Source organism: Vulpes vulpes, chromosome 2 (assembly GCF_048418805.1).
Source record: "Vulpes vulpes isolate BD-2025 chromosome 2, VulVul3, whole genome shotgun sequence".
Classification (NCBI taxonomy): Eukaryota; Metazoa; Chordata; class Mammalia; order Carnivora; family Canidae; genus Vulpes; species Vulpes vulpes.
Genome location: NC_132781.1, coordinates 45,915,362 through 45,934,463, shown reverse-complemented (window position 1 = coordinate 45,934,463; position 19,102 = coordinate 45,915,362). Strand labels below are relative to the sequence as shown.

At 53.6% G+C, this 19,102-nt stretch overlaps 2 protein-coding genes across 4 annotated transcripts; both read right to left on the bottom strand.

The window, feature by feature from the left end:
- Nucleotides 1–5,260: 5,260 nt before the first annotated feature.
- On the bottom strand, nucleotides 5,261–6,672 carry OVCA2 (OVCA2 serine hydrolase domain containing). Its single transcript, XM_026016155.2, has 2 exons — nucleotides 6,366–6,672; nucleotides 5,261–6,105 (listed from the first exon to the last, which is right to left on the bottom strand). The coding sequence occupies exons 1-2, from the start codon at nucleotides 6,670–6,672 to the stop codon at nucleotides 5,603–5,605; spliced, it is 810 nt and encodes a 269-aa protein (XP_025871940.1). The 3' UTR covers nucleotides 5,261–5,602.
- DPH1 (diphthamide biosynthesis 1) lies at nucleotides 5,966–15,967 on the bottom strand. 3 transcript variants are annotated; one of them, XM_072747953.1, is made up of 14 exons: nucleotides 15,813–15,917; nucleotides 15,410–15,632; nucleotides 13,176–13,328; nucleotides 12,992–13,055; nucleotides 11,259–11,380; nucleotides 10,684–10,841; nucleotides 10,429–10,550; nucleotides 8,772–8,840; nucleotides 8,265–8,421; nucleotides 8,034–8,134; nucleotides 7,416–7,494; nucleotides 7,001–7,141; nucleotides 6,718–6,819; nucleotides 5,966–6,105 (listed from the first exon to the last, which is right to left on the bottom strand). In XM_072747953.1, the coding sequence occupies exons 2-13, from the start codon at nucleotides 15,534–15,536 to the stop codon at nucleotides 6,736–6,738; spliced, it is 1,377 nt and encodes a 458-aa protein (XP_072604054.1). In that variant the 5' UTR covers nucleotides 15,537–15,632; nucleotides 15,813–15,917; the 3' UTR covers nucleotides 5,966–6,105; nucleotides 6,718–6,735. The 3 variants fall into 3 exon arrangements, with proteins under 3 accessions (XP_072604054.1, XP_025871939.1, XP_025871937.1); XM_026016154.2 differs by lacking the exon at nucleotides 15,410–15,632 and having other exon boundaries at nucleotides 15,813–15,967; XM_026016152.2 differs by lacking the exon at nucleotides 5,966–6,105 and having other exon boundaries at nucleotides 6,711–6,819; nucleotides 8,265–8,433; nucleotides 15,813–15,920.
- Nucleotides 15,968–19,102: the final 3,135 nt, after the last annotated feature.

The following is a 19,102-nucleotide window of genomic DNA, read 5'->3' as shown; positions in this document are numbered from 1 at the left end:
GCGCGCTGTCCGCGCTGTCCGCGCCGCCGCTGTCCGCGGTGCTGATCCAGCGCGGGCGCTGCCATCCGGCCGTACAGTCCCTGGTCACCGGAGGCTGCGAGGGGCGGCCGGCTCACAAGCACATCGCACGGCCCCCGAGCCCGCTCCCTATGCGCGTGCTGCCCCCGCCACCCCCCTCCCCAACTCGCTGTCCTGACGTCTGCCTGACTGGAGCTGCCACGGTGCAGTCAGCAGCGCGCGCCCCGCCCCCGCGTCTCCAGGGCAACCGTGGCTTTCGATTGTTACTGTGGGAACCGGAGGTAACAGTCTACAGCCATGGTCGCCCCGCAGCACGCCCACGCGCCGCGCCGCGCGCCGCCAGCCGGGGATGGGGGAGACCAGGAGCAGGAGGAAGCGGGGGCGGCGAGTCAAGAGCCGACGTACTGCGCGCGGAGGGAGGTGCGGTGTTGGAGGGCGGGCTACTCTCGGGTCTGACTGCTGCGTGTCTACCGAGACGGAAAAGGGAGCATGTCTGACCGCCGCCTCAGTGACCGTCCTGTTCTCTTAGCTAAGGTTGTAGCCAGGGAACGGCGAGAAAAGGGGTAGTTCTGGGATTTGTGTTATTTTTATCTCCTCGATGGGAGGGAGACTGCTGGGACATGAAGGCCTCCTGGGGACTGAAAGGAGTAGAGGGAGTAAAGTTTTCTCATATGCCATAACCGCATTCTCCGGGGAACCCCTCGCTGAGTAGGCAGAAAGCAAGACTAATCCTTGAACCCATTTCCTGGTGGAGTTACAGCCTTCCCTCACTCTTCTCCCCACTCTCTCATCCTCTGGTCCATGTAAGAAGGGTCCCCAACCCACAGGAAGCCAGTGTGCTTGTAAAGTAAACCCAGTAAAACACTGATGTATCAGCAGCCTCACCTCAGTCTGTGCTGGATTCTAAGTCGAGACAGTGTCTCAAATTAGCGCTGCGGTGGGAAAGTGAATATCAGAGGGGCTGAAGAAGTCCTATTGATCCAGTGAAGTGTGAGCAACGACCTCTTCAAAAACACGCGTCTGTCACCTGCCACCACCAACACTCGCAGGGGCTGACTGATGGATTTCCCTAGGGACTGTGCTGGGCATAAATGGTTAATGCAACCCAGTCATGCCACTCATTAATCCAATTTTTTGTTACCTCTCCATAATCCCTCCTTGCTAAACTTTTAAGACAATTGGTGCTGGTTTTACAGCTAATCAATGTCCACAAGCTTCCTTCCTCCCATTCAAGGACCCCAAGACTTAAATAGACTTGATTCTAGAATCCAGGGGACATCTGTGAGCAGACTGTAGTGTGTAGTGCACTGGGAAGCAGGAGGTCTATCCTGGCTTCATCACCTACTGGTTACTATTTAAGGAGCCAGGTTGTTTCTGAGCCTTGTGTAAAATGAGGTAATATTCCTTTTTGGCAGACTTGTTCTAAGGATCAAATAGGATCATGTGCATAAAAACCTTTGAAAACTTCAGAATGCTATTTCAATCTTAAGTATTCTATTTAGGCTATTTGTGTCTTTGTGAGGGGCTGGTGGCCTTGGGAAGACTCCAGCTCTGGACACTTAGGCAAAATGAACAGGGGAAGGGGGCACATCTTTCTGAGCAGAAGCTCTCAGACTGGGGCTGTTGAGGGGAACGATTCTTTGCTCAGGGACTCAAGGGCTTTAGGTATCTAAGATAGAGTGAGAAGTCAAAGAGAGAAACGGTAGGTATATTCTAAAGGGACCAAATTGTCTGCAATTTGAACCTATCTGGAGAAAGTGGTCGGTCAGAGGAGGGGTAGAAACCAGAGAACTGACTGTAGAGGGTTGTTTTGTTTTTTTTTTTTTTTAAGTATCCTGTAACTCATTAAGTGCACCCCATCCCCCAACTTATGTTATGGATTAGAAAGATGAGACCCAGACAGGACATGTAGCCCCACAGTAGTGAATGGTGAGTGGCCTCTGCTTATCCTCTGAGTTGCAGGAGAGAAAACAATGACTAGTAAGTATCTCAGGAACATGACTTTTGGATCTGAGTCCAACTTTGGGTAAGTCAACTTCTCTGTGCCTGTTTCCTCAGTTGTGGTATCTACCTCAAGAAATTGTTAAGATTAAATTGGGCAACTCTAAAGGCTCTGCTTTTCACAATATCTGGCATAGTTAGCACTCAATAAATGGTATTCCTATCCTCTGGACCTCATTTCCCCTAGATATAAATTGAAAATATTAGATGGATGACTTTTTTAAAAGGTTTTATTTACTCACGAGAGGCAGAGACATAGGCAGAGGGAGGAGAAGAAGCAGGCTCCCTTCAAGAAGCCCGATGCAGGACTTGATCCCGGGACTCTGGGATCACACCCTGAGCTGAAGGCAGACTCTCAACCGCTGAGCCACCCAGGTGTCCCTAGATGAATGATTCTTAATTGGAGAGATTTCTCCCCCTCCCTAGTGAAGTGCATGAGAATAACATGACCGAGTTTTTTTTTTTTTTTTTTAATTAGCACATACTTACCAGTTTATTTTCTACTAAGGCAGTGTTTTTTTTTTTAAATAAATATTTTATTTATTCATGAGACACACACACACACACACACACACACACACACACACACACAGGCAGAGACACAGGCAGAGGGAAAAGCAGGCTTCACGGAGGGAACCCAATGTGAGACTCCATCCCGGGACTCCAGGATCACCCAGAGTCAAAGGCAGATGCTTAACTGCTGAGCCACCCAGGCATCCCAGGCAGTGGTTTTCAATTATTGTGTTGTGTGGCAACATCCAGGGACAGTTTAGCAAGACATAGATATTCATGAGAGACACAGACAGAGGGAGGCAGAGACACAGGCAGAGGGAAAAACAGGCCCCATGCAGGGAGCCGGATGTGGGACTCGATCCCGGGTCTCCAGGATCAGGCCCTGGGCTGAAGGTGGTGCTAAACCACTGAGCCACCTGGACTGCCCTCTCTCCATTGTTCCTGAAGGACATGACAAGAGAGGACATCTCACTTGTTGGAAACCAGTGGACCATCTTTTTCCTTCTAGGGTGGACATTTTCTTTTTCTTTTTTAATTTTTATTTATTTATGATCGTCACAGAGAGATAGAGAGAGAGGCAGAGACACAGGCAGAGGGAGAAGCAGGCTCCATGCACCAGGAGCCCGACGTGGGATTCGATCCCGGGTCTCCAGGATCGCACCCTGGGCCAAAGGCAGGCGCCAAACTGCTGCGCCACCCAGGGATCCCGGGTGGACATTTTCTGACTTTGAAGTAGGGAAGGGAGAATTCCACTCTGAGCATTGAGCACTTCTGCTCCACCTAATACTGTCTGCTCTACCCTCATCCTTTTAGCCATGGCTTAAAATTCATTCCCCACTGTATCTTGTTCTCTCTCCTTTAATCCTCACAAAATTCCAAGCAGCAAGAGCTGTGGTAGCAGTTGTCATTTTCACCTCTTGGGACCTTGCTAAAGGGGGCAGCCTAGGACTGCCACGAGGGTGCGTAGGCTCTGAAGTGCAGATCCACCACATTTCATTCTCAGCTGCTCATTTCCAGAAAAGCCAGCAATCTGATTTCCTGTATGTGAAATTCCTAAGATTATAGATACTGTAAATCCAGTATTTTCTAAAATCCTATGGGCCAAATGCAACAGGTCTGCAGGAGTAATTCGGCCCATTTCCGAGTCGCCTCCCCTTGCCAAAGAAGGAATCCCTTTAAAACACCTAAGTGTGGGATCCCTGGGTGGCGCAGCGGTTTGGCGCCTGCCTTTGGCCCGGGGCGCGATCCTGGAGACCCGGGATCGAATCCCACGTCGGGCTCCCGGTGCATGGAGCCTGCTTCTCCCTCTGCCTGTGTCTCTGCCTCTCTCTCTATCTCTCTGTGACTATCATAAATAAATAAAAATTAAAAAAAAAAAAAAAAAAAACACCTAAGTGTAAGCAGAGGCAGACTGTGGCAAGGGGGAACCTATGCCATCCCCACTTTCTGCTCTAAAGGACCTAAATCCAGTAAACTGGGTCTGTTTGGGGAGGGGGTTGTTTAACTCCCAACTTTTTTTAAAGATTTTATTTATTCATGAGACACACCTAGAGGCAGAGACATAGGTAGAGGGAGAAGCAGGCTCTATGCAGGAGCCCGATGCAGGACTCCATCTCGGAACTTCAGGATCACGTCTCGAGCCAAAAGCAGATGCTCAACCACTGAGCCACCCAGGTGCCCCCAATTTTCTTCAAGAAAAACTTAGAAAACTATCTGTGGTAAAGAATTCAGGATTTGGGGTAACTTAAGGGACATTAGTCTGTCTCAGGATGGGCTATACTATTTGTGTGGTATCCCCTAACCCCAAATCCTACTCAATTACTAAACTCTCTGAGGGCAACCATGCTGGAGGGCTGGACCAGGGCCTCCAGTGATATTCCAGAAAAGGAACAAGGTGGTGAACCTGCAGAAGCAGGGCTGAAGTCAGAGAGCAGGGTGGGCCACAGGTGGGGGCACTGAAAGTAGGGCCAACAGGTAAAGTGAGCAGGAACAAATGCCTCTGAAACTGGAGGGGCGGGCAGCCCGGGTGGCTCAGAGGTTTAGCGCCACCTTCAGCCCAGGGCTTGACCCTGGAGGCCCTGGATCGAGTCCCAGTCGGGCTCCCTACATGGAGCCTGCTTCTCCCTCTGCCTGTGTCTCTGCCTCTCTCTCAATCCGTGTTTCTCATGAATAAATAAAGTATTTTAAAAAAAGAAAGAAAAAGAAACTGGAGGGGCAATTAGGCCTTGGATGGATCACTACAGAGTAGCATCAATTGCCCCACTGGGCAATTTGCAAAAGGGTTTCTTCTGTGTGGTCCTGGGCCTCTACCCAAAGTCTAGCACCACCCCACCCTTGAAACTTATAGTTCAGAGGGGCTAAAGCAGTTCTGGAGGAGAAAGCAGAGAACTCAAGAAGCCAAGAGCTTGACAGAAGGCCAGCATACAGCCCTCAACAGTCAGGACAGAGGAAGCCTAACTCAGTGGAGGCCAGACAGAAGCTTGCCAGGTGCTCTCATCCCAAAAATGCTCAGAGGTAAATTCTTCCAATTCAGCCACCAAGGCCTCCTTTCCTTCAGCTTGGGGCTTGAGACTGCTACCAAATGTGTGCAGACATGAGCTTGTCCTGGGGGCTTAAAACTGGAAACACTTCCCTGTGTGGTGCTGCCCTGGAGGCTGTGTGGATGGGCAGGAATCCAGACTTCTGTTACAAAATGGGTTTTTCTGTATGAGGAAAAGCATGCTCAAAATCACAATCACCACTTTATTATGTGGCTGCCACACTGCCAGCCCCTGCTTTTCCCATTTTACCCTCCACTAATCCGGGGGGTCCACCGGCCTTTTTCATGTTTGAGTATCAGATGCCAATGTCCACTAAGGCCTCCTAATCCCGTTTTTTTTTTTTTTCTTGGGTAGAGCTGGGCTTCTTATAATTTGAGGCTTAATTACTGATACTTGTTCTTAATTGGTGATGGTGATAAACACTAACAGCAGTTGAGCTCGCAGGGTGAGGGGGAAAGAGGACTGATTACAGAGGCTGCCCCAAGGTCATGTGGGGTGAGGGATTAGGGGGAGAGACATTTGTTGATTTCTCACTCTGTTAACTGGTCCAAGAAATTGAGGTAGGCCTGGCGCTGGGCTGCAGCTACTGGAATGAAGTGACCACCAGGGTGGGTGAGTGTGATGGCTCCAGTGAATCGGCTAGCCAGCTGCATACTTTCCTGAGAGGGGATGACGCAGTCAGTGTCTCCAAAAACATGGAGTGACGGCAGTGACAAGGGGCCCTGCAGGACGGATTCCTCGGGTCCAAGGCCTCGGGGGCAGAAACCAGATACCAGGATGATAAACTTTGGCAAGGGGAAGCGGGCATCGCCTGCCTGGCCAAGGGCACACACAAGGGCTGCTAACGCGGCTCCCTGGCTGAAACCAAGGAGCCCGTCAAAAGGCCCCAGTCTCTTCAGTGCCTGTGCCACGGTTCCCAAGGCTTCCTCCAGACCTCTGCATACCGTGGGCTGGCTCAGGGCGTTGAAAACGTCTGCCTCCTGTTCTGAAAACCACCAGCCTCGAGGCTGCTCCTCCGGCGGAAGGCAGGGCTCTACAGTGATAGGAAAGGATGGGGTCAGGGCAAGCACGTACCTAGGGGGTGAGAAATGAGAAAGGGACGGACGGAAGGCTTGGGAATGACAATGTGTGCAAAGAGGTGGCCGAGGAGACAGAAGAAAATCTGGGAGAAGGGAAGACTGATCAAGGCGGAAGTCTGGGAAGGAATGAGGCGAGGATACAGCGTGGGAGTATGCTGAGGGGAGTTATGGAAACGAATCCCGATAGAAGACGCAGGGTGCATTTCCGTCTCACCGGAGTCCGGCCCGGCGCCCTCGGAGCCCACGGCACCCGAGACCAGGTGCGGGCCGCTGAGGCACACGAGCTCGGCGCGGCCCCGCAGCGCCTTCCTCAGCGCTCCAGTCTTCTCGCGGAAGCCCCGCTCGCTCTGCCGGAAGCCGGCCAGGGCCAACACCCGCAGGGGCTGCTGAGCCGCCATCTCGCCGGGCAACGCGCCACGGACCGGAAGCAGCCGTTCCCCGAGCGGAAGTCGAAAGTACGGGGGGCGGGACCAAATGGCACCACCCCGAAGGCGGGCCTCAGGGCGAGCAGGTGTTCCCATAACAAAAGAGAGGGGGTAGGGCGCAGCTGGAGCAGAGGCGGGTACCTGCGCCCAAGCAGGATCTCACTGAGCCCGCGGCGCTCCCTTTTCGTCTCCGCAGTTGCAACCGTCGCAAGCCGCGACTGGAGAGTGGCACGTGGACTCCTCCTGCATCGGAGGTCGCAGACTTTGGTCAGGGTCTCCATTCGGCTACTTCCTCCCCTCCACCCCGCTCCTGTGCATTTCCCGTAGCGGCCGCACCGCGGCGGCCTCGGCCGGCGTCACTAGGGAGGCGGCCAGGGCCAGGCCTGCGCTTTGTGGTCTCTTCCAGCTTCCAGTCCCTGCCTACCTTCTCCAGCTCGGGCCGCCTGGGGGTCTGGGGGGGCCGGTTCCGTCCGTGGTTCACTGTCCATGGCCCCAAGGAGCTGCCAGCATAGAAGTCCATAGGGTAGGGCTGCTGCCAGGAAATGTCCCTCAGGGCCACCACTGCCTAGAGGAGCATAACGGGGCAATAACATTTGCCAACTTTTTCTGCACAGGATTAATGAATTCTGTCTTCACGATGGCCTGTGGAGGTCCTATTATCCTCAGAACACAGAAAAGAAATGTGAGGCTCAGAGAGGTTAGGGTACTCACCCAAGGCCACACAGCTAGGAAATGAGTCAGCTGTAAGAAGTGCTGCCCACCCCACTGCAGATCCCTCCCTTGACAGAACCAGGTGCAAAGCCCACTCTCTCTTGGGTATTTTTAAAACATAGGGTTACCTCATAGGGTGTCAGCAGCGGCTTGGGGAAGGCTGTGCCCCAGTCAATGGAAAGGCGTGGACATGCTATCTGCACCCACCTAGGAAGGGAAGTCAAGTCAAACCCAAGGGTGGGGGGGAGAGGGTACCCTCCTTCTGGGGAGCATGCTAAAATACATGACTGTATCCCCAACACACCCAATGAATGCTTACTATTACTTCCAAAGTAAACACAATCACCTACTATTTAGAGTAACACTATAGTGCTGTTTGTTTTCTCTTGTTTCCTCCAGGAGAGCTCTCTGTTAGCTCTCTGAAGGCGGGGCCTGGGCAGCTCATCTGTGATCATATCCCCAGAATCAAATTTAATTTAGTTCTGATACACTGCAGGTGCCAAACACCACTCAAACTCATCTTACACAGAGTGACTGTGATGATGCAGCTACTGGTGAGCCCCCAAGCCAAAATGCGTGTGACTCACAGCCAAAGGTAGCCCCTGCTGGATGAAATCTCTGTATACATTAAAATTTCATGGACGCAATTCCTAACAACTCCAGCCTTCATTATGTGCTGGGCAGGACTCAGATCTAAGCTTCCTTAGCCGGAGTCATAGCTAGGGAGGTAAGGTGAGAAAACTTACACATCCACTTGAGGAAGTAGGCTAAGCTTGCTGGGGAAGATCTCAGACAGCAGCAGCCTCACAAAGGTAAGTCCCAAGGCTTGGAGACGAGATTCCAGGTGCTGTTGGAAGAGGGAGGCCAAGCTCAGAACACCATGATCAAGCCAAGTCTAAATCCTTTAATGTACTGATTTTTCCAGCTGGATTTCTAGTCAGTTCCATCCTCCAGAGGCCTTCCCAAAGCCCTCTGACCTCCAGAATCTTGGGGCTGCCCTGGCGGCCCAAAGTGCCTAGGATAAGGCCCCAGGATTTGGCTGAGCGGGCTGTGGCTATGGCTTCTTGGCGGTTGGCCTGCATGCGCTGGTGGTCATAGTGTTCTCTGGACAGGACTTTGCTGTATGGGTCATATCTGGAAAAGAAGCTATAAGGGTTACGGTGACAGCCATTCACAGTACCTTTTGTACACACAGCTCCCTGACCCAGCCCCTTGGTCTCCTGAAACTGTAGGCTCCATGCAGGTAATTAGGAACAGAGGCAAGAGCAGAGATTATCATGGGAAAGTTCAGTCCTACAGATGGAGCAGGCAAAAGTAGGATGGCGATCTAGGATCTCAGTGTGAATCCCAGGGGGTGGGTGGGTCCCATGCAGCAGTAGCCCTGGGTCAGGCCAGCAGATTCAGGAAGTTTCGGCCAACTGAGGGCTTCAGTGGCAGGGAAATCCCACCCCCTCCTTAGCTGGCCACCCCACCTTAGTCCATACCGGTAAGCAGGGACACTGGGGTTGGCAATCATGACAGACTCCAGATGGAAGCGGCCATCTCCAAGATATCTGCAGTGTGGAGAAAGGGGATGGTGAGTATGGGGTGGGTGGAGCAGTAGAAAAGGCAGGCAGTGGCTTGCAGGTCCAGATTGAGTTCTTCACTGAATGTGCTCTGTGTATGTGTGTGTGTGTGTGTGTGTCTGTACACTAGCCACTAGCCTAAGTCATCATTTTGCCTCCTGAGGCCTTGGTTTCCTCAAATGCAAAAATAAGGAGTGTGACTGGATGAGTGTAAGGCCCTTCTAGTTATGTAATACAGAACTTAGGAACTGCTCCTCACCCCAACCTACTGAGGGAAGAGTAGCAGGGCAGCCAAGGGCCATGAAAAGGCTGCTCAGGGCTCTAGAGATCATAACTTAGAGGTGGCGGGACAGGTTCTCCCTCACCTAGCTCAACACAGACATGGCAAGTAGGTAGGGTTCAAGGTATCATCGCTGTAAATGAGGTTTTGGGTTATACACTGGCTCCCTCTGTCCGAACTAGCTCTCAGGCCTTGTTACTGAGTTGTAACAACTACTTTTACTGGATTTGTGCCTTCTGTGCACCAAGGCCTGGTGCCATGTAGGACTTCTCTCAGTCCTATCAAACAACCATCCAAGCCACCTATAGCATCCCCATTTTACAACAGATACAATTGATGTTCAGTAACGTTAAGAAACTTGCCCATAGTCACAGAACTATTAAGCAGTGTATCCGGGACTCAACTCTAGGCTTAACCACCAGGCTTTTTCAAGCCTATCCCTAAAAGAAGCTCCTCAGGCCATGGAGAAGACAGAGCATAGAGGTCAATCTGCCATGGCAGCTCCTTTTTTCTTGGAGACCACACTGAATTGTGATGCCTGGCCAACACTCAGGGTATCTTTCCCTCCAATATATACCTCGAAGCCCCCAAGGGTAGGCACCTAGGAGTTCAGCATTATGCAGGTGCAGGCACAGAGTTCTGCCCTTGGGGAGCAGGGCTTCCAAGTCTGGTCTGGGGTAGGCCCTGATGTGGGCCTGTCTAAGGGCAAGGCTGTCCTCTGTGGGAGCAGCAAGGCCTGTGGGGCCAGCATCTACAGCCCCAAAGGTGGCGCTGAGTCAGGGAGGAGTGCCCCTCCCTCTTTTTCTGCCATTAGCTAGCAATGGGGCTCCCCTCCCTAGTCCCAGCTGGAGGAGCTGTCGGCTCTGAGGCTGGCTGCATTCACACAACATTAAGCATTTCCATTACCTAAAATAATTAGGCGGCAGGAGACATGCTGCTCCTGCTTGTTAGCTGTCCGGATGCTAAATTAATGGAGCTGCAGCCTGAACGTGCCCATCCATCTTCTCCAATTATATTCCCACCATTTCTAGCCCACCCTCAACACCACCACCCTAACCCCATGAGGCCCTCTGATTCCTGCCCCACCCTGGGCATAGCCTCCTAGATGGTGGACAGAGCACCTGAGAGGGAGACAGGAAAGCTGAAATCCTATCTGGTCCCCATTTTGCAGAGTGACCTTGAGCCAACAGTTGAAAAGCTTTAGACTCCGTTTCCTTTCCTACACAGTGATTGTCAGGCTCCCTTCTAGGGTACATTTCTTATGTCTCTACAACTGGCCCTCCGTTTTTCACTTACACAACAGCTTCCACCTCTTTGGGCAGATGGGGGGCCGTGCAGCCCAGAATCTCCCCAGGAGACAAGGGCTTGCACTGCGGGACACTCACACGGTACTCAGCTTTTAGCTCCTGGGCAGCTGCCTGTAAGGATGATGAGGGGAAGGGAAGCAAGTGAGTGAGGAGGGAGAGCCAGGGCCAGAGGACCAGCCTGGAGCACCTACCATGGGGCACAGGAGCAGACTGGAGGCTGGCTGCCATCTGTCTTTCCACTTACCTGCAAGGTCGACACAAACTGAATGGTGCTGACCAGGGCAAGGGAGCTGGCTGGGGGAATGGTGAGGCGGAGAGAGTCCAGGAGGTGGGCAGTATCTATCCGGATGTCCACAAAGACATACAGCACCCGGAAGTCTTGGGCTGAGGTATCCATGGGAACTGAGAGGAGGCAAGAGTTCAGGAGACTATTTTGGAAGGCCACAAGGGCAGGGGGCCTGCCTGGGCCAAGGTCTCTGAGCAGCCAGGACAATGGCTTCTGCCTAGGGATAGAAGGAGTGGGTAGGAGGCGGGGGGCAGTCACAGGTCCGTCAGAAGTTCCTTCTCTATCACTCGGCCAGGGGCCCAGCCTGCTCTGCCACCAACAGCCTTTCAAACACCCACATCTGGGACAGCAACACTGTTTCCAAGGCAACCAAATCCAAAGGAAAGATCCACCTGCAGAGCAGGAAGGCCAAGGCCATCCCAGAAACTGGGAGGGACCTCCTGCCTGCAAGCAGGACAAGAAGGCACTGTGATGGGGGATTAGCGTGTAGTCCTGCCTCTCTGCCCCCCTGCCAGAATCCTGGCCCACCATACCCAGGCAGCTGTGGCCATAGTGCACCAGGAAGTCCGCTCCCAGGGCCCTTGCAGTAAAGTCATCCACACAGCAAGCCCCATACGTCACATCACCCATCACCATTGCTTCAGCCTCTGTGAACCTGTGGGGGGGTGGAGCAGCAGAGGGGGGTGGGGAATGAGACAGTGACACAGGGGTGAGGTGGGAGAGAGACCTACCCCTGTGGGGCTATCTCAGGGCCCAACTCCTTTCTCCCTACCCCCTACAATCACTTGGGCTGGCAGCTGCCACTTCTGCCAAAAAAGAGTAGGAGGAGCCAAGCTGCCACATCCCCCAGTCCTGGCAGCAGCTCCTGGATCTGTAGCTGTACGTGGATGGTCTCTGTAGCACGCTGCTCTGTCCAAGCTCAGACTGCAAGAAGGACCCCTACCCCTCAGCCTGGCATACATAGGTCAAATACTGATGCCCTGACTCATCCCACCCGGTGCAGTAAGCATGTACGCACATGTGAAGGCACCCACTCCCATGCCCAGACACTATGGTGTGTGTGGGTATGCATGTATGGATACACACAGCCTCCCTGTCAACCAGACCCCCTGCTATCTCCCCACCCTGAGTTAGGCCCTCTGTGCCCAGGATGGGGGGACCCATGAACAGCTCCCCCACAGCACATGGCACCACCCACATACCTCATGCGTCAGAAAGAGTGGGCTCTGGCCAACACATTGCCATAGGATCTGCTGCCAGGCCTGAATCACTGGGGGACAGGGGTGGGTGGGGAAGACCCCGCACTCCCCAAACTCACCATGGGAATGGAGCTGGAGGACCAGTTCCTCCTTGAGGGACCCACCCCTGGAGCATGGAGCCTGGCTTAGTGACTGGGGTCTCCCCACTTCTCTGCGGGTGGTGTGGTGGTACAAGCAAAACTGCTGTCAATCAGCAACCCCCTGCCTTCCCCAAATCAGTCTGTGCACAGAAGCAGATTATTCCACTCCTTAAAATGCAGCCCAGGCATCTGAGTCAGCCAGAGCACTTAATTTTTTATAGATTAAAATGTATGCAAATTGCCCTGAGCCCCAGAGAGCATCCCCAAGGGCCAAGAGGGTGGGAGCTGGGCAGGGAGTCTGTGGCAATGGATGGGGGGGGGGGGGGCGCAGCAGCAGGAAAGTGGGAGGTTCCCATCACGAGCTGACCTCCCCTTTCCCCAACCCCCTTCCCTGTTTCTGTGCTGGTTCCAGATGGCTGAGCACTCCCCACCCCCCACTCCCAAGGATGGCTCATGGTAATGAAGAAACTTAGACAAAGAGGGGAGGGGAACTGAATACTATCTCCTAGACACTTCTCCCCCACCAAACCCCTCCTTGCCATACTCCCCCAAATAGGCCAGAGAAAAGGGTTCCCCTTGGCTAGACCTGATGCTGACAACTCAGCTCACTCCAGGTCAGCTCCCAGGATTCCTCCTCAGGCCCCACTACCTGCTCTAGGGCCAGCTTTGAAGATAACTGGAATCGACCCATTCCACTCCTCCTTAATATTTTAGGGAAGGAGAGATTTATATGGATAAGCCAAGCCAGACAGGCTGGGATCTCAGCAGGCTGAGTGTAGTCTTGGCTTTTTCCCTTTGTGTGTGTATGGTTGTGGGAAGGGGCTGAGTAAGGCCGAGGTCCAGAAGGAAAAAATGTTGACAGGCAGAGCTCTAAGGGGCATAGGGAAGGTCTTGGTTTAGCTTCTTCTCCAGTGCCCCAAATCTCACCTTTCCAAAATATCCACGATGGTGCAGGCAAAAAGGAGAAGGCCTTCAGGCATTTGCAAGGCCACTGAAAGAGAGTAGAGACATGAGAGCAGAGGGCTGGGAAAATGCTGGGTTGAGGATACTGCCCCTGACTGAGCCAGGCAACCTTTCCACCCTACCCCATCTCAAAGCTTGGGGAGCTCACCCTTCTTGGCCTGGGCCTGTTGAATCCTCCAGATGGTCTTGGGAATCTCAAAGTTATAGTTGGAAGGCAGGACTTGAATGGCTGCCTGCAGCTGGGGGTTGTTCAGGATCTCGGGGGGAATCTGATTGGCTAAGCGGCCCCGAGGGGTTCGACCTAAGACAATGCAAGGCCTGAGTTAGCACCTGGCCTAAAACAGAACCAGACCCAGTTAAGCCTATAACACCACCCAAGTTTCAGGCCCAGATCTCAGATGCCAAGGGGGTTGGCCCAGCTGTCTTCCCCACTGAGTTCATTCTAAAACTGGAAAGACAACCCATCAAGCCAGGAGGAGATCTGCCTAATTCGTTTCCCTGTTGCAAGATTACTGGGCATCAAAGCCTTGAGCCCAAGAGTAGGGTACGGTTCACCCCTTACCTTCGGAGAACAGAGGTGATACCAGGAGACTGAACTGAGGGGCAAATGGGAAAAAACCCAAACAACTGCTCCTTGATCAAGAACTCTGAGTAGGGATGCCTAGGTGGTTCAGTGGTTGAGAGTCTGCCTTTGGCCCAGGTCATGGATCCCAGGGTTCTGAGATGGAGCCTGCGTCTGCCTCTGCCTCTTTCTGTGCGTCTCTCATGAATAAATAAATAAGTCTTAAAAAAGGGGGGGGGGGCAGCCCCGGTGGCTCAGTGGTTTAGCGTCGCCTACAGCTCAGGGCGTGATCCTGGGGACCTGGGATCGAGTCCCATGTTGGGCTCCCTGCATGGAGCCTGCTTCTCCCTCTGCCTGTGTCTTTGCCTCTCTCTCTCTCTCTCCTCTCTGTGTATTCCATGAATAAATAAATAAAATCTTAAAGAAAAAAAAAAAAAAAAAACTCCGAGGAAAACCCAAAAGCCCGGCAGCTTGGGAAAATGCACCCCAGGCCCTAAGAACACCTTGAAGTTCTGAGGTCCTAGATATGAGATCTATAAGCAAATTGTTCTAAGTACTAATTTAAGAGACTGCCCTCTTTACTCAAGTCCCACTGACTGTGTCTACACTGGTGAATTCCTACACTCTTCCCTCTCATTTAAAAGGAAATAAACACCAAACATTTGACTGACTTAACAAGTTCCTTGGTCTCATTGTTCCACCCCAGGAAAGATGGAAAGAACACATTCTAGTTAGGACTGTGGGCAAACTGGTGAGGACAGATAAGTGCTCTTGCCCTTTAGGGCCTAGCACTCTAGTGGGGGTGGGGGGGCAAATGAGGGTATACAAACTGCAACCCCCTGGTTAAAGCACAAAACACTGTAGCCCATCAGCAAAATTCAACCCCCCTTTTTTTTCAAGATTTATTTACTTATTTATGATAGACAGAGAGAGAGAGAGAGAGAGAGAGAGAGAGAGAGGCAGAGACACAGGAGGAGGGAGAAGCAGGCTCCACGCCGGGAGCCAGACGTGGGACTTGATCCAGGGACTCCAGGATCGCGCCCTGGGCCAAAGGCAGGCGTTAAACCGCTGAGCCACCCAGGGATCCCCCCCCCGCCCCTTTTAAAGATTTATTTACTCATGAAAGACACAGAGGCAGAGACAGGTGGAGGGAGAAGCAGGCTCCTCACAGGCAGCCGGGTGCGGACGGATCCCAGGGCCCCAGGATCACGTCCTGTGCCAAAGGCAGACTCTTAACAGCTGAGCCACCCAGGCGTCCCAAGCTCAGCCCTTAATTCACATCCTATTCCCCACAATTCAACTTAGGTCAACCCCTGTTATCTCTTTAGGAACCAGATAGGTTGGGAATGTGATAAGGAAACTAATTTATCGAACAAATATCTATTGAACCTGTACTCTGTGCCAGAGCTTCTGCTAGGGCCCTTTACTACTGTGGGAGGGACCCTCCCGGACATGACCCTTCACCCTCTGCCTGTGGGTGGATGGTAGTAGTGACCATGATGCAGTGGAGAATTAACATGGCAGGCTGGCATCCCGAGACCATATTTGAATGTGACCACTGCCATCGTTCTTTTTCAGTTGTTTCAAATGCCTTGGAACAACCAGCCCAGAATCCTGGGTCCCTCATAGAAGTTCCTCTGACTGGGCAAGTCCCTCGTGGTCGTTGGGGTGCGGGAGCTGCTGGTCTTAGTAGCTCAATTTGTCCCCAGACTAAGTAGGCGCCTCCTCCTTCATCACGTGTGTCTGTGACCGTCTGTTTACATCGGTATTCTCCGGTAGACGGAGATCCCCGAGGGCAGGGCTGTCGTGTAGTCCCTGACCTGGCGTTAAGGGAGTGCTCAGTGAGAGCCTGGTGAATGAGGCCACCTGCCTCGCTCCTGAGGGCACTCCCTGGGGGCCCGCTTGTGGACAGGCCGCTGCAACGCGCCCGGCTCTTTCCTTCCCCATCAGGTCCGCCTTATCTGTGAGTCCTCCTGCGCCAGCCAACGGAGGCTTGAGGACTACAAGCTCCGAGGAAGGGCTGCTCCCGACCGCGCCCTAGGGCTGCAAGAGGAAGACTGGTCACTCTGGGCTTCAGCGAAAGCCTCGGGAGCAAGTGACGGCGGGGCCTTCCGGGTCTGGCGGAGAAAGGCCGCCGCCGTCAGAGGGCGGTGGTTCTGTCCCTGACCTGGGGGCCCTAACTCGCGGTGCGAGGTCCCGAGGCCGAAGCGCCGTAGCACCCACCTTGACTGGTGCCGCTTCGGCTGCCCGGCCCCGCTGCCGCCGACGCCGCCAGCGCCGCCATCATAGGCCTGACCACGTGGAGACCAAAAAGGCAGCGCTAGCGGAACGCCGAGAGCTCAGACATTGCGATCGACCGCCGGTCACTAGCGAGGGGCGGGGACTTGCTGGGCGGGGACCAGGAAGGAGCCGGTGGGGCGGGGCCGTCGCGGCTCCTCCCCCCGAGCCAGGAAGACCGGGCTCTCCCCGCCCCTAGCAGCCCGGTACCTTGGCAGAGGCGCTCTCGGGTCTCCCGACGTCTCCTCCGCCCCGTCTGCCCGCCCCGTCACGCCCAGATCAGTGCTCCCCTAGTTTCTGGCTCCCAGCCCGAGTTCTGTGGGCCAAGTCTTGTGAATGGGGACGTCCCCAGGTATCCCTTCCGCTCCTCTCCCAGTCTCCCCTCCTGGTAAGCAGTGGAGGCCGTGTAGGTAGGGCCACATTCCATACCTCAGAGGACCCTGCTGCCTCAGCGAGACAGAACTCAGCTCCCCTCAGCCCAGCTCCAGGCTGAGTCCTGGGGTAGATTTTCGAAGCTCCAGAGCCCTCTACCTTGAGAATCAACAGTGCTGATGCCAAAGGTTCCCCGGTGGAAAACTGCTACCAAGGGAAGGCCCCAAGCTTGAGGGTGCTTTCCTGGGGTTGGGGGGTGGAGTGGGCAGTCCAAGGATCCCAATCACCTAGGCTCCCCCTCAGGCCTAGATAGCCTTTCTCTTGATCAGGCCCTGGCTCCTGGTATCCCAAAGAGAAGGCATAACAGCCAGCGAGACAGCCTTGACCTTTGTAAGAGCAGCATACCTGAAGGACTGGCCCTTAGCAAGGTCTGCCCCAGACAGCAATGGTCCCCCAGGGCTGTTTGCCCATCTAGCCCTGTGGCACAATCTTCTCTCTCTGTGGTGGTGATGTGAGCACAGCTGGCCCTTTAAGGTAGCTCTGTGGCCTGGGGCTCCCCTGGAGGCCCTCCTTGCCTGGAAACTCCTAATTAAGGTGCACAGAGAAGTGAAAAACAAGCAGCTGGGGACAGGACTGCCTGGGAGGCTGCCCAGAGAGGAGGAATGTATGGGCTGGCTGAGAGTGAGCAGCCAAGGGGAGGATCAGAAGGGGTCAGTGCTCTGCCCCTCAGGCCACTGACCCATACTCTTAGGACAGTCATAGCTTTGGATGGGACTGTGGCCAATATGGGTTCCAAGAACACCCCTTTTACCTTGATAAGAGCCCAGCCTGGACTTCCCATTTCTGGCAGGTTCTGTGGACCCCTGGGGTGCAAGATTCCCGTTCCAGAGATCCCCTAGTCCAGCCCTTCCCCCTTCGGGACACTAAAGCCCAGCCTATGGACAGTTATAACTCTGACTATGGCTGTGACTTGGGGGAGAGGGAGACTGACTTCAGCAGAGTAGTGGCTTCTCCTTAGCAGGCACAACCCCTTAGGGCCTTTCCCTAGGCAGAGGTGGGGCCTGTTGATGATTGAAGGCCTTCATCCTCTTATAGCATTGCCCTGCAGCCTCTAGTGCTGAATGCGCTGCCCTGGCACCCATGGGAAACCAGGTGATGTCTAGGGGAACTAGACATCAAGCTCAGATGTGAGCAGGTCCCCCAAGTTATGCAGTGAAGGACTTCGGGGGCTGCCATTCAACTTGGGCCAAGAACACCTCCATCTGTTTGTGGGGGGTCTCCCTGCCTGAGTTACTCAGCAGTCTGAGTAATTACTGCCTGACAAGAAGGCGGGCACAGTGCACCCCCACATTATACCACAACACCCGCCTATAGTCACCCCCACCCTCTGGCTGGACTCCAAAGCAGCACCCAGCCCTCCTAAAGCCTGAAATAACTCTGCTTCTCACACTCACGCTCAGCCCCAGCCAACTTTAAGATGCTGGAGTTTGTGGGGCTGGGGGTTCATGGGGTGGTAGCTCAGGGAGTTGGAAGTAGGATTAGCATACCCTGATTCAGGCCTACAGTTTGGCACTGATCTGCTTTGTGACATCGAGCAAGGTTTTCAGCTTCCCTGGGCCTCAGTTCACTCTTGGAAAGCCTCTGCAGTGCCATCAAGACTAGCTTTAATGTCTGCCTGGCAGCCTTCAGGCAGGGTGTGGGGCCAGTCCAGACCTGCAGCTGGTCCCAGCTAAGAGAAAGAATGCCTCACCTTCAGTTCCATCCCGAGATGGACCAATTTTGATGATCTTCAGAACAAGGTTACTTTTTCTCCTTCAAGCATTTGCACCTTCTCTCCTCCCTGGAATGCCCCTTTTCCTTCTCAGACTGATGAACTCAGCCCTCAAGACCCAACCTAAATGGCTTCTCTTTGGTGAAGGCTTCCTATGATTGTCCTTCACCCCCTTACAGAGCTGGCCAAGTTCCCTTTGACACTTTGTATCTCCTGTCACATTCTAAGATGGCTTGTGGGTCTTTTTCCCCAACTATACCCTAAGTGTCTGTAGTTACATGCCTATGTGGTTAGTCGAAACCCAGAGGATCAGTGTCATTGAATGCATGTATGAGTGAAGGAATGATATTGGCCTTCTTCTGAACCTTCCTATCATACCAAGTTTTTCTCCAGGGAATTGCAACTCATTGTTGCCCTCCAATTAGCTCTCTTAATGTCACCTGCAGTGCTCCCTGACCCCCTCGTGTCAGCTCTGTACTGTACCCTGCTTGCTTTTCTTCCATGCACTGTCTCATCTGGATTTTTATCATTTGGTCGGTATTAACTGTAAACTCCAGAATGGCAGGCTGAATCCTGAGGAATAGTAACGCTGTACACAATTGACCCTCAATAAATGTGTGTTGAACGAGTGACTTAGCCCACTGTTTTTCCTTTCCCAGGACCCCTCTTATCCCAGGCCAGTAGGGGGTGCCCCCTCCACCCAGGATCTCGCCTGCCTGAACCTTCTCTTTTCAGCCCAACTAGCCCCCTGCGGGACCACTTTCTAGTCGATGCCTCTTCCATTTTCCAGGAAGCCCCAGCTGGGGTCTGTGTAGACTGAAGGGGATCAGAGATCCCTCCCCCCCAGGCGGGGATAGCCCACCTTAAGCCCCACATTGATCCTTCCCTTTCTCTAGGATCTGCAACTGGGCCTTCTTGAAATGCTTGCTGCAAGGACTAGACCAGCCTGGGTGCGCGCCACCCCCCCCCCCCCCTTCCAAAGGAACAGTGTCCTGGGACGCGGGCTGCGAGGCTGCTGGGTTTGCCGGAGCTGTCCTGGGCAGGGAGGAGCCGTCGAGCCTCCGAGAAGGACGCAGAGCCGGCTAGAGAGGAT